Source organism: Castor canadensis, chromosome 17 (assembly GCF_047511655.1).
Source record: "Castor canadensis chromosome 17, mCasCan1.hap1v2, whole genome shotgun sequence".
NCBI classification, from domain to species: Eukaryota; Metazoa; Chordata; class Mammalia; order Rodentia; family Castoridae; genus Castor; species Castor canadensis.
In genome coordinates, this window is record NC_133402.1 from 50173044 (window position 1) to 50186216 (window position 13173).

Consider the following 13173-nt stretch of genomic DNA (forward strand, 5'->3'; position numbering starts at 1 on the left):
GGCGTGGCCGGGGGCTGGGGGGCTCGTCCCAGGAAGTCCCGGGTGGATAGGCGTCGCACCCGGAAGTGAAGCGTCTCCGCGACTGAGTGACGGCACGCGCGGCAGGGACTCGATTATCCCTCTTAATTTGGAGGAAACCATTGCGTCGGGTTGGCGCTTCAGGTGAGGATAGCAAAGCCCTACCGTGGAGAGGCAGCCTGCTTGCGGCACTTGGGGAGACAATGTGCGAAGGGATTCACGCTTAACTAGAGACGCACTTGTGAAATACAATTCCCGTAGTGCTCTGCGCCTTCTCAGCCGGCGCTGTTGGCAGCGACGGCGTGATGCACTCTGGGATTTGTAGTTTTACATGGCTCTGCATGCTACCAGAAAGGTGGTGTAGCCATCCATCGATACCAGGGGACTGCCAGGCCTCTACTGACAAGTTGTAATTATTCTTGGTGCGGGTCTTGGCCTGTTACTACTTATCTAGCTTCTTGGAAGAGAGTGGCATTCCTGCCTTGCAACCCTTTCTCCAGTGAGAGGAGTGGACAATGGGCACCTGACTCTTGCCAATGCTACTATGTTTTCAGTCTACAGCTATTGGTCGGGCTGAACATGGCCCTTTCTGTGGAGACTGAGTCGCACATCTACCGAGTTCTGCGTACTGCCTCTGGGGCTGCAGCCCACCTTGTGGCCCTGGGCTATACCATTTTCGTGGCCGTGCTTGCCAGGCCTGGCTCCAGTAAGTAGAATTCATTTGGCTTCTGGGAAGGGAAAGGCCGCTTTCCCTGGGGAGCAGGGATATTAGGAAGCCTTGGACCTAACTCTTGTTAACAGTTCTGGCGGGTGAGGAATATTATGTGCTGGAAGAATGATGTTTTGGGTGAAGCGGAAGGGTGTGGGGGCTCTGCCAGCTTGACAGGCTCCACAGAGTACCTGGCTTCTCTTTCCTGTCTTAGTGCTTCACTTGGCTGCCTCTTGGGAGGTGCTGGAGGGAGGGAGCTTCCAGAGGAGAGTTGCAAAGCATTACCTCTGGTCCAGGAAGAAAGGATAGGGGCAGGGTCAGCTTGTTGTAGCAAGAGGGAGTTGACATTTTGGCAGTACCTCAGGCGATGGGCCCATATCCCTTAGTTAGGGATTAGTATGGCTGGTTTCTCCTGGCCTTAGCCCCATGAGCCTCTTCTTCTCATTTCAGGTCTGTTCTCCTGGCATCCTGTGCTTATGTCTCTGGCTGTAAGTAGTGGGTTTGGGCAGCTCTTAAGGGTAGGAACATGGGTATGGGTAGTGGCCCCAGTGATCCCTGTATCCTTGTGGACACTTAGTGTCTGCTTAGAGGAGTTGCATGCTTCAACTGATTCTAGTATATATCCCATGCTTGAACCAAAGTATTCAAGACCTAGGACAAATGGGTAAACTTTGTCTAAACACAAAATGTGGTTTCTGCTATATCTATCTGTCTATCTTTTTTTCTCTTGATGGTATTGGGGTTGAACTCAGGGCCTTGTATTAGACAAGTGCTCTACTACTTGAGTCACACCCCCCAGCCCCAAAATGTGGTTTCTGGAAGCTAAGAAATTGCATTCAGAGATTCCTGTGTCCCTTTTTACCTTAATTTATGGTGATGCATCCATCTAATTGTCCCTGAAACAGTACACCCATGTGACCAGCTGTTGCCAAGAAATTGTATCCAGCCCCATGGGAGAGAAACGAAACTGGTGAATCATTTATAACTGCGACTTCTCAAATCTTGTTTGCTGGGTTACATAGCAGAGATGACATTTCAGAATAGCACTTTGAACGTGGAGAGGCAATTCTCGCTAACCATTCAGGGCAGAAATTCTGTGCAAGATAGGGTTCTCCACTCTTACCCCACCAAACGGATAGTCTTGTCACTGGGGAGGATGAAGAATGGGAATCAGCTAGGTGCACTGATGGCTTACAGTGTTACCTAAAGCACTCTTCCTCTCTGCTGGAGCAGCACCCTCATTTGAGTTTCCCACCCTCTGTTTCCTCAGTTCTCCTTCCTGATGACCGAGGCACTACTGGTGTTCTCTCCTGAGAGTTCGCTGCTGCGCTCCCTCTCACGGAAGGGCCGAGCTTGCTGCCATTGGGTACTGCAGCTGCTGGCGCTGTTGTGTGCACTGCTGGGCCTGGTCCTTGTCATCTTCCACAAAGAGCAGCTTGGCAAAGCCCACTTGGCCACACGGCATGGGCAGGCAGGGCTGCTAGCCGTGCTATGGGCAGGGTTGCAGTGCTCAGGTGGAGTGGGACTGCTGTACCCCAAGCTGCTGCCCCGATGGCCCCTGGCGAAGCTCAAGCTCTACCATGCTACTTCTGGGTTGGTGGGCTACCTGCTGGGTAGTACCAGCCTGTTGTTGGGCATGTGCTCACTCTGGTTCACTGCCACTGTCACTGGTGGAGCCTGGTACCTGGCTGTGCTTTGCCCTATTCTCACCAGCTTGGTCATCATGAACCAGGTGAGCAACGCCTACCTGTACCGCAAGAGGATCCAACCATGACCTCTTCTCAGCCAAGGGGAAGCCTAGATTTGCACTTCAGTATAGGAGCTGGGACTGAGGACCTCCTGGACTTTCTTAGCTGATTGGGTCAGGAGACACTTTAGGTACTGGGGCAGGCAGGGCTGAGATCTGTGTGACATTTTTGCTCCTTATGCTAGAGTGCCTCCCTTTTTTTTCTCTCATCATTCCAGAGGAGCACAGATCATGTGTCTGGATGAAGTTGGAGTTGCAACACTGCCTCTCAGCAATGCAGCTCATACTTGTACTGGTGTATCCAGAAATTATGGAGAAAAAAAGTAAAATAAAAAAAAAAATGACTGAAAAGACTGATGGGAGGAGCAGTCCAGAGTTGGGAATGGTTCTTGCTAAAGCCATCAGCATGAGAAAATGGGCAGCTGGGCAGGGTGGGGACCCCTTCTAAATGGTTGGAATTCTAGCACATAAATCCCCACAATCTGACTACTGAGCCTCCCAGGCCACCAAGGGCTCTAGCAGGCCCTGCAGCTATAGCTGTGTATCTTTTCCATCTAGCCACTGACTGTGCTGGAGTCTCCAGACTGTAGTTAGACATTTTTGCTGGGATTGGGGTCTGTCTCCACAGGTGTCAAGCATACAACACTCTATCTTATAGAGGTGAGTCATAAATAAGAACAACTCCTTATGATGGAGAGGCCCTCAACTGTCAGATCCTCTGTAAGGAGCAGAGGGCCTTTCTGGGTAGCAACTGGAGAGAAAGAAAAAGGAGTAAGGGTCTGAGATGATGGCTCTGGGAAGACTGTTTGGCATGTGGTGATGGAGGGAAGAAGAGCAGGGGCAATAGGCTTCCTATCCAGGTGGAGCTGTCGTGGAGACTGAGCCCTTGGACCCAGTCAGAAAAAACCATCTAGTTTTGTAGTTGAGTGTGATGAGGGGGCTGCACAAGGTGGCCTAATAGAGCCCAGAAGTCATACCTCAAAGAACTGCTTTATTGAGACGGAGAGGCTGGGCGTGGCTGCCCACTCAAGTGGTCCTGTAGAAAATACCTGGGAGCTGTGGTTCTGGCCTGGAGCAGTCACTGCCACAGCAGAGGGAAACAAGAAATCCTGATGTGAACAGTCTCAGGGGGTGAGCAGGGATGTGCAGCCATGTACTGACTCCTGCATTGGCTGTCCCCCAGAACGTTTTTGGCAAATGAAAATCCTTGCCTTGGTTCAGGGCTCTTGGCAATCAGCTTCAGATTGAGGACCAGCCCAAGAGCTTCGCCCAGTGTTCCTGCAGCCACTTGTCTGGGGCTGTCTGCTGAGGTATAAATCTTGCCTCAGATGGTGGCCTAGACTGGCTGATGCCTCAGAGAACCCATGCCTGGTAAGTGGTTGTCTGGAATAGGAACCAGGTTGCAAGGGTCCTGGGTAGTGTTGGCGAGAAACAGCAGGGGGCTGTGGAAGCCCCCAGCAGGCCATCTTCCCTCTCCTCAGAGCATTCAGTGCTCTGGAGTAGCTGAGAGGCATCAAGGGAGGTTGGGAGAAGAGGTGCTATACTCAAGGTAGTCTGGAGTTACAGCTTTGGGGGAGCTGCCTCAAAGGTGATGAGACTGGATTCTGGGACAGTCCCCTTCCCTTGGGGTGTGGAAACTTTTTCTGAGGGCAGGGGGCTGTCCACCTTGGCCCCTGCATCCTCTTCATCATCATCCATGCTAGGCCAGACAGACTGGTCCTCCACTCTCTTCAGCCGCTCATTGAGAGCCTTCAGGGCCAGTTGCCTAGGGCCAGAGGAGAGAGGACAGGTCATTCTGGGTTTGGGTTTGGCTCATACCCTGTACCCTTCCCTACCAAACAGATTCCTCCCCCAGAATCCCATGTTTCTTTTTCCCCATGTGGGACCCAGCCCCCTAGATTGGCCCACTGTGCCATCACATGGAGGAGCCAAAGACTGTACAGCTTTCTCTTCATAGCTGGGGGACCTCCAAGCTGACATCAAGTTGGATGTCTGCCAGACATCCAGGCTGGCCACAAGGAATGGTTCTGAGTTTGGTGCCTTATAAGAGTAGGCAGATATAGTGCTCTAGGGCAGATGGGTGGAATGGTAAATCCCTGGAGATGAGTTCCTGTCTGGGCACTGGTGTCACATTCAAGGAGCGGGTTATTAATGAAGTAGGGCCAACCTGGGTCAGTCTGCTCCTATCTCTTGATATCTTTATTCCCAGAAGAATCCCCCAAAGCCACCAAGTCCTATGTTAGAATAGGCATCTAGCAGAGACCTTGCAGGAGGAGAGGAAGAGAAAGCTCACATTGGAAGGGCATAGGCCAGAGCCAGCTGTTTCTGTGGAGCAGACCCTTAGAGTTGTCACTTTGGAGAGGTGGGAATGTACACTAGAAGAAGGTATTAACATGTGTTTGGCACCCTGACCCACCAGAGGTATTGCTGTTAGGCAGTATTTCCAACAATGATTACTGTGGTCTCCTGATGCCTCAGACTCTCTACACCAGTAAAATGGGGACAGTCTAGGTAGCCTTCCAGGTTCCAGCAGAGAACCAAAATCTCCATTATGCCAAGGAATAAGAAAGGAAAGGCAACAAGGAGATAAGCATAGAAAGCCCAGCATACTTCCTTTTGCCTTTCAACTTGGCATGTAGCAGTTTGGCACTGACAGAACAGTCCTTCCCTATTGCTGCCCAGGGTACCATCCTGGAGATGCCTTTGCCAGTTCTGTCTAAAGCTTACCAAGGCAGAGAGTTAGTTATCATGCTAGTCACTTCCTCACAAGGATCAAAGAGATGGATGGGAAACCCTGACTCCTCCTAGTAGTAGCCCTTTGGGTTTGAGAGTGGCATGCAATTAGATATCAAGTTGACTGGAAGAGTAACCCACACGTGCTCTATGTAAGCTAACAATTATCAGGCTATGCCAAGAACCTAACTCTTGCTCCAATCTCTCATCCTCTTTCCCATGTCTGTTTTCTTTCTTTCTTTTTTTTTTTTTGTGGTTCTGGGGTTTGAACTCAGGGCCTACACCTTGAGCTACTCCACCAGCCCTTTTTTTTGTGTGTGTTGGGGATTTTTGAGATAGGGTCTCCTGAACTATTTGCCTGGGCTGGCTTCAAACCATGATCCTCCTGATCTCTGTGTCCTGAGTAGCTAGGATTACAGGTGTGAGCCACTGGCACCTCGCTTTTTAAACTTTTTACTGGCACTGGGGTTTGAACCCAGGGCCTCATACTTGCTAGGGAGGCATCCTACCACTTGAGCCACAGTACCAGCCCCCTATGTCCATTTTCTTGATCCTGGACAGAAGTTTTGTTTGTTTTTTATTTGGTGGGGTGTATATGTGTGGGGAGGGTGTTTGAGTCTGAGTAGCCCAGGTGGCCTTGAACTCACAATCCTTTAGCCTTGGCCCAGCTAGAAATAATTTATTTTGGTGGTACTGGGGTTTGAACTCAGGGCTTTGTATTTGTTAGGTAGACATTCTACTGCTTGAGCTACAGCTCCAACCACAGGTTTTCTGAATGCCTGTCAAACCTGACAGCACTGAGGACAGCTCAGTTCCTCCCAGACCCAGCCCTCCTCTTGGTCCTCTTACCTCCAATGGGTAAGATCAAGACATACCTCCGTCTTTAGGGCTTACCATCCATAAAGACACAAGCTGTAGGACCCAGAATTAGGCCTGCAGCATGTCTTGGGTACTTTTTCACACCTACTAAGACCACCAGCTGAAAACTCCTTCAAGGAAAGGATGTGTTCCTCACTCAACTGCACAGTCCCAATGAAGAGATTAACTCTTCACTGAATTCAGTTTCCTGCCAAGAACCCATTTTGCAGTTTTGCAGGTGAGCAAAAAGCAGGAGCTTTTGACAAATGCAAAGGAACAATGCCTGCACCAGACTGCCTCAGAAAACTGAAGAATAATATGGGAAATGGAGCTTAGGATCTCCTGGAAGCTGGACGCACTGTGGGGAGTTCATAAATCTGGGAGAGTAAGAGCTGAATTTAAAAAGATCTGTCCTGGCCAAGGTGCACCAGTGAATAATTCAGCTGGGACTCCTGATGCTGCAGATGACTTGGTTTACAGATAAAGTTAAGGTCTTCACTGTATGGTCAGCAGGCTCCTGTGGTAGGTCATGAAGCCTGCCCCCTAGGGTGACACATGCCTAATGAAGGAGGGATAAATTTGGTAATAACTCAAGCTTCCCTCATTAAAAGCAGTGATGCACACATCTGAATTAAGGTCCAGAAAGAGGATATAATTCAGCATTTGGAAATTGGGATGGCTGGTACTGGGGTTTGAAGTCAGGGCCTACACCTTGAGCCACTCCACCAGCCTTTTTTTGTGAAGGGTTTTTTTGAGATGGAGTCTCTAGAACTGTTTGCCCAGGTTGGCTTCGAATTGAGATCCTCCTGATCTCTGCCTCCTGAGTAGCTAGGATTACAGGCTTGAGTCACCAGCACCCAGCCAGATCACCTCTTAAGAACAGGAGGCTTCTCTCCCTGTTTCCTCCCACCACTCTCACAAGGAATAAAGGACCAACAGGTTGATTCTGGCTCCCACAGGACCAGTGTCTAGGATTTGGAGATTCTAAGACCAGGCCGGCCAAGGTTATGTATACCTCAGACCGTCACACAGCACCAAAGGAGACTAGACATTTCTTGAAACCTGGTTAAGTGGCTTGAGTAGGAGAAATACACATACCAGAGCTGAGATCCCTACACAGTTCCTCAAGACCAAAGTCTGGATTTTCTTTTTTTGAACCTTCCCCAACACCTGACACTAGGTCTCTAGCCTATGCACAGCAAGCACCTCAATAGATGGCATGTGTCTTGGCTAGTACTCTCCTAGCTTCTCAAGATTTTGGAAGATTTCACAGTACCTTCTCCGCTCAGCGTCTTGAGGGTCTGTGCCGGGGAGGCTGATAGTAATGGAGGATGGGGCTCCCACATCATAGCGCTTCACTGTCTTCTGGCATATCTTTACCTTCACCAGAAGGCCATGCACCAAGTTCGCCATCAGCCCCACCACGGGCTGCAGGATCTCGGGGAAGAACGTGGCAAAAGCAAAATGATCAGCCATGTCCCCTCGGCCCCTGCTATGGCGTTGGTAGAAGCGAAGGTACACCCAACTGGAGAGCAGCCCGAAGCCGTAGGAAGCCAGTGCTGGGCTCTGGAGCAGGGTGGCCAGCCGCAGCAGTAGCAGCAACGCCAGCAACAGCATGGGGACAACGCTGACGCGCACCTGGGGCACTCGCAGAACTACACAATCCCCCATAGTTTGCTTGAGTGCCACCAGGACACCACCTAGGAAGCCCAGTGCGCCATGGATACGGATGGTGAACAGGTAGACCAAGTTGAAGGAAGCCATGTAGGTGAGGAGGTAGGCGAAGGCCCCCAGCAGCCCCACAGACACATTCACCACTGAGAAGAAGACGAGCAGCTCTAAGGCTCCCCAGAGGGGCTCCAGCAAACGCCCCGCCACCACCACTGTGGCCAGGCTGATAGCCACGTCCCACACGTGCTGCTCCATCAGTCCATGGGTGGCTAGGGTCCAGATCCAGAAGTTAGGTGGAAAGAGGTAGCCTGGGGTGACCGCCAGGCAGCCCGTGTCCACGGCGAAGGAGAGCAGATAGAGAAACAGTACCGCCGCGCACAGCGCCTTCACTACCACACTGGCGCTGGCCAGGACGGCCCCCAGGTGCTGGCGGGCGCCAGGCAGGGCGCGTTGCATCTTTCCGGCGAGTGTCGGCCTGAGAGGTGAGGACGGTGGGCTGGGGCCTCCCCGGGGCCTCGTACCAGTCCGGCCCCGACGGGAGGCCCGGGCCTGGCCTAGTCACTGGTCTATGGCCCTGGCGAAGACTCCGGTTCCGATCGGGTAGAGCTGTGATCCTCAGGGGCGGAGCTGGGCCTTGTCGCCAGGCTGGAGCTTAGGCCCCTCGTTAGGGACCTGAGCAAAGGCCCTGGGCGGCTTCGGCACGCCTGCCTGATCACTCTGTAGGCCCTGAGTCAGGCTAGCCGGACTAGCGCTGACCTCAAGACGCGGCCTCCTCCATTCGCTCCGTGACCCTTGGGTCCTCTTGAGACTGGCGCCTCGTTCCGAGCCTGAGTCAAGCCCGGTCAGCTCCGCTTAGGACTCACTCTTGGCTTCCACCATACCTCCTCCCTTCTCAGGGGCCGACAAACAGAGGTGCTGCGCTTGCGCGCCCGCGGCGGCGGCGGCGGCGGCGGCGGCGGGATGCCCTCTGAGCTCCAGCCTTCCGGCTCCTTGGCATGCTGGGATACCGAGTCCTCGGCAAACGCCGGGGGCAAGCAGAATGGAGTTCTGGGTAGAACTACAAATCCCAGGAGGCCATGCTATGCTCTCAGACGGTTCCGGTCTATGGTGGAGGAGAGTGTGCTGGAAGTTGTAGTTCTCAGGGCCGTTTCTCTGGTTCTTGGAGTTGGTGGGATAGCAAACCTTGGAAAGCCAAGAAGTGGGCGGGTTCAGGAGGCAGCACAGCCTTAGTGCACACATTTGCTAAATTCTCAGAGGAGAGTGGCTCTACTTGTGATCTGTACATGTACATCAGAGCGTGTTCTTTGGGCAGGTGTTGGGTGAGAATGTTGGATGGTCCTGTGTGTGAACTCTTGGAACCTCTGCGACTGGTGAATGGGGCTCGAACCGGCATCCTTGCTGTTATTTGGCATCTGTGTGACATTGGCCAAGTTCTGGAGATGGTGACAGGACTTTCCTACCATAGGATTAAAGGAGACAGGGGTGTAAAATGCCAGTTTGTCTTGAGTGTGTACATTGCTGTGATACAACTGAGCTGGACCGGCCACGTGAACCCAGGATTTCCTCCCCCAAAAAGGTGAGGATGGGCAGCCTCAGTGACTCTTCTCTCCACGAGACTTTTGATCCCTACTGGAGTTAAGAGAGGTCTCTCCATAAACCTGGGCCAGGCTGGGCCAAGCCTCATTTCACATTATAGTGGCTTCCAGCCACTGTCATTTTTTGTTGTATATTGAATTACTTAAAAAAATGTGCATATATTTAAATATATGACAAAGGACTTTTATTTTTATTTTTACCAGTCTCACTCCACCAGTCCCACCAGGGACTTTTATAAAGTGCAAAATCTCTTCCTTTCAGTTACTGATCTCAGTTCAACTGCTCATATGTGTGTAGCCTTCCAGGTTACAAAGGATGTTAACACCTGTAATCTTGTCAGGGGTCTAGGTTCCCACTGGATGCCACACACCAGGGTAAGGTTGCTAGACTTAGCAAATCAAAATACAGGGTGCTCAAATTTGAATGTCAGATAAACAATAAATTTTTAGTATATGCATGCCCCCAATTTTCTGGTTTCTTAGAAACACACTTCTCTACTAAAAATTGTTGTCTGAAAATCAAAATTGACTGGGCATTCTGTATTTTATCAACAACCCTACTCCAGAACCTCAGGTGCGGTTTCTGGGCATGAGAGCTGTCTTGAGGGTTGAAAGCTAGTCCTTATTCTGTGGTGAACCCCTTCAGAGGAGCCTGGAATGTCCTTTCTCATCTAAACTCCCCTCCTGCTAGCCATCTCCTTTGTTGATTTTTTTAGACTTCTTACCTGGTGGGGAAAGATTTCCCTTTAGTTTGTTTATCTGCACTATGGGGATACACTGGTATCTACCTCTAAAATTATAGTGAGGACTCAGCCATATACCCTCTAGGTGAGCACAGAGTGATCAGATTCCCTGAGTCTGCCTGTTTTAGAGGAAGATGGTGAACATTCACAGAGCCCACAAGGAAATCTCTATGCTGATGATTACAGTTCTCCACCCATGAGAAGAACACAGAAGTCAGTCACATGAACTAGGGTTGGGGTTAGAAATGAACAGGGCCAGCTGGGTATGGTAGGTCATACCTGTAATCCTAGCACTTTGGAGGCTGAACTTTAGGAGGATTGTGAGTTCAAGGACAGCTTGGACTACATAGTGAGACCCTGTTTCCAAAAAAAAAACCAAAATGAATAGGGGGAAGGGCCGGCCAGAATTGCAAAAACTGACTTGCTTCCCCTGGTCAAGATGGAGCCCCCACTTGCCTGTGGGTGAGCCAGACCCTGGCATCCTCAGGACAGCAGGATTGGACCCTTGTGTACCAGCGAAAACTAGCTTCTGCTCATGTTACTATGGGGAGAGAGCATGTTAGGTCCTGGTGGTCTAGCCATATGCCTGGACCCCAGCCTGAACCAGCATCTAATTACTGTCTTCTTTCCTCTAGGGTCCTGACTTGCCTTCAGACCCTGGGAAGCATCTCCCCATTTTTGGTTCTGGGGTTTGAACTCAGTGCCACTCGACCAGCCCTTTTTTGTGATGGTTTTTTTCGAGATAGGGTCTCATGAACTATTTGAACTGTGATCCTCCTGATCTCTGCCTCCTGGGTAGCTAGGATTATAGGCACGAACCACTGATCCCTGGTTCCCCCACCCCCTTTTTTTTTTTTTTTTTCTGGAGGCTGTAACATGGTATGGGACAAAGTATGTCAAAGGCCTGGCTCTTAGGTACTGGAAGCATCATGACCTATGGCCACTGGGGACCTGTATTGCCATGGCCTTCACTCCCAACAGAGCAGGGTGGGACTATAATAATGACCACCTGTCTTCATAGCTACCCAGTCCTCACCCCAAGGCCAACATAGTGGATGGAAACTGTTTGAAGTGAAAATATGAACATTATTTAATAACTGATCTTCTGTAATAAACCATTTGAAAATATTTTACAAGGAATCACACACACGATATTTTACAAAGTTTCTTGACTTTTTTTTGTCGCTGTTGTTTTTCCGACTTGTCTGTACAAAATAGAACAACAAAAAAAGGGCAGAGAAAAGGAAATGGCCCCCCAATCCCTCAGCCCAAGGTGAGGGGGCAGCCAGGTCAGGTGGGTGATGAGAAGGATCAGACCCAGCTGGGGGATAGACAACTACCTGATGGGGATTATTTTGTCTGTTTTTCTGTTTTTTAAACTTAAAATATATATTCGTTTTTCTGTATATGCTTGTTTCTTTTCTTTTTTTTTTTTAATATTCTCCATTGAGCACCTGACTACACTACAGTTACACACGCGCCCCCACAGGACACAGCTGACATCCAGGCAGGGTACACATAATGGACACCCACCCTGGCACCAGCAGCGGGCATAGACCACACACACACACTGAGAAAGCAACAAGCAACATGACATTAATTAACGGAGTCATTAATTAATGCATCACCCTCCCCCCTCCTCCCAGTCCATCTGAGCCTCATGGCTACATCTCACTGCCCTCAGTCCCCTGCTGGCCCCCAGGCTGGGATGCCTTTGGGGGAAATGACTAGAATGAATGGTGTGAAGAGATGTGCCCAGGCCCAGCCTCTGTGTGTGCAGAGTGTGTATATATGTATGTGAATGCAAGTGTGTGTTCAGTAGGGGAGGAACAATTTGGCCTCCTGGGGGTAGGGAGAGAGTGTGTGTATGAATGCTAAGGATATAGGGAGTAGGCACAGGCCTGAGTGTGTAAGGGCCAGATTGGGGGTGGGATGGCCCAGCCAGGAAAGACCAAGTCACCCCTGCTAAGGCAAAGGGTGGGGTCTGGTGGGGGTTCCTCTGCCGAGGGGTTCAGGCAGTGGCATGTGGTCCTGCTGGGGGCCTGACACTAGTGAGAAATGGTTACAATGAGCACCTGGCAGGGTGAGGGGCACTTGGGGGAGACTGGTGGCTAGGGGTGGGACAGAGGGGCCTTCCCCCCCCTGGTCCCAGCATTTGGCACTGTTGACATTCAGCTTCAGAGATGGGAGGACCAGCTGGGCTACAGCTCAGATTAGAGGCAGGCGGTGAGCAGGAGATGGAATATGCAGGTGCCAACCCTCCTACCGATCCCTCGCCCTGTGTAAGGCTTTGTGAGCCCCCCATGGTGTGTGTGTCTATGTGTATGTGTTTGCGTACCCTCTGCAGTATATCTTGTGTGAGTCAAGTTTCTGCCCTCAGGATCCAGGCATGTATGGGGTTGTGTCTAAATTGATGTTACTGTGAGACTGTCCTGATACCTGCAGGGTTGGGCTATGTGTAGCTGTAGGCCTGAAAGGACCAGGGGCCCATGGGGGACTGCCCCAGAATCTCTCCCTACCAGGATTTCAGTTGGGATGCACAGACCTCAAACTGCCATTTCTTCCTCCATTATTCCCAAGGAAAATAGGTTTGGGCTAAGGTAGGACAGAAGGGCAAGGTCAGAGGCATCCAGTGAGGCAAGGTCACCTACACAGAGGAAGCCTCTAGGCAGGGTGGGCAGCAGAGGCCTGGTTTGGCACCAGTACATGTGGCCTCCCTGTCTCAGTCTACTGGGATGAGTCCAAGATCTAGGGACACCTGGACAGTTCAGAGCTGAGACCTGCCTTGGGCATCATAGACTGTGATGCCCTCCTTTGGGACTCCCCCACCCCAAGGCTCAGGCTCCCCGGGCTCAGGTCCTTTAGTGAGGGAGGGGAATGTGGGGCAAGAGGGTGGAGGAGAGGCGAGGAGGCCGGGGTGAGGGCTGCTCAGAGGTGGCGAGAGGCGACGAGGGCACGGACTTGAGGCTGTGGCCGGGGTGGTAGGCCCAGGAGGAGCAGCAGCTGAAGGGAGACCAGGACACCCAAGGATGGTGGGAAGGAGGCTCCGCGGCCACAGTCTGAGGTATCTTCCTGCAGGGGAGAGACAAGGACTTTGGT

The 13173-nt window shown here is 51.3% G+C and overlaps 3 protein-coding genes across 10 annotated transcripts in view; 1 reads left to right on the forward strand and 2 right to left on the reverse strand.

Annotated features, from left to right (window-relative positions):
- The first annotated feature begins 6 nt into the window (after positions 1 to 6).
- On the forward strand, positions 7 to 2842 carry Cyb561d2 (cytochrome b561 family member D2). Its single transcript, XM_020174419.2, has 4 exons — positions 7 to 162; positions 573 to 724; positions 1178 to 1215; positions 1998 to 2842. The coding sequence occupies exons 2-4, from the start codon at positions 598 to 600 to the stop codon at positions 2499 to 2501; spliced, it is 669 nt and encodes a 222-aa protein (XP_020030008.1). The 5' UTR covers positions 7 to 162; positions 573 to 597; the 3' UTR covers positions 2502 to 2842.
- Positions 2843 to 3568: 726 nt separating this feature from the next.
- Positions 3569 to 8691, reverse strand: Tmem115 (transmembrane protein 115). Its single transcript, XM_020174386.2, has 2 exons — positions 7342 to 8691; positions 3569 to 4239 (listed from the first exon to the last, which is right to left on the reverse strand). The coding sequence occupies exons 1-2, from the start codon at positions 8190 to 8192 to the stop codon at positions 4035 to 4037; spliced, it is 1056 nt and encodes a 351-aa protein (XP_020029975.1). The 5' UTR covers positions 8193 to 8691; the 3' UTR covers positions 3569 to 4034.
- A 2448-nt stretch (positions 8692 to 11139) lies between these two features.
- Positions 11140 to 13173, reverse strand: part of Cacna2d2 (calcium voltage-gated channel auxiliary subunit alpha2delta 2) — a 130180-nt gene continuing 128146 nt past the window's right edge. For all 8 annotated transcript variants that reach the window (XM_020174390.2, XM_074059006.1, XM_020174389.2 and 5 more), the window contains one exon: positions 11140 to 13146. In XM_020174390.2, coding sequence (XP_020029979.2) covers positions 13003 to 13146 — 144 coding nt within the window. In that variant the 3' untranslated portion in view covers positions 11140 to 13002. The remainder of the gene's footprint in view (positions 13147 to 13173) is intronic.

Excerpts from the sequence above, each read along its gene's own strand:
- Cyb561d2 (XM_020174419.2), top strand. The coding sequence starts at position 598 with ATGGCCCTTTCTGTGGAGACTGAGTCGCACATCTACCGAGTTCTGCGT. Across the intron at positions 725-1,177 it reads GCTTGCCAGGCCTGGCTCCA|GTCTGTTCTCCTGGCATCCT; the intron begins GTAAGTAGAATT and ends TTCTCATTTCAG. Across the intron at positions 1,216-1,997 it reads CTGTGCTTATGTCTCTGGCT|TTCTCCTTCCTGATGACCGA; the intron begins GTAAGTAGTGGG and ends CTGTTTCCTCAG.
- Tmem115 (XM_020174386.2), bottom strand. The coding sequence starts at position 8,192 with ATGCAACGCGCCCTGCCTGGCGCCCGCCAGCACCTGGGGGCCGTCCTG. Across the intron at positions 4,240-7,341 it reads CAAGACGCTGAGCGGAGAAG|GCAACTGGCCCTGAAGGCTC; the intron begins GTACTGTGAAAT and ends CTCTGGCCCTAG.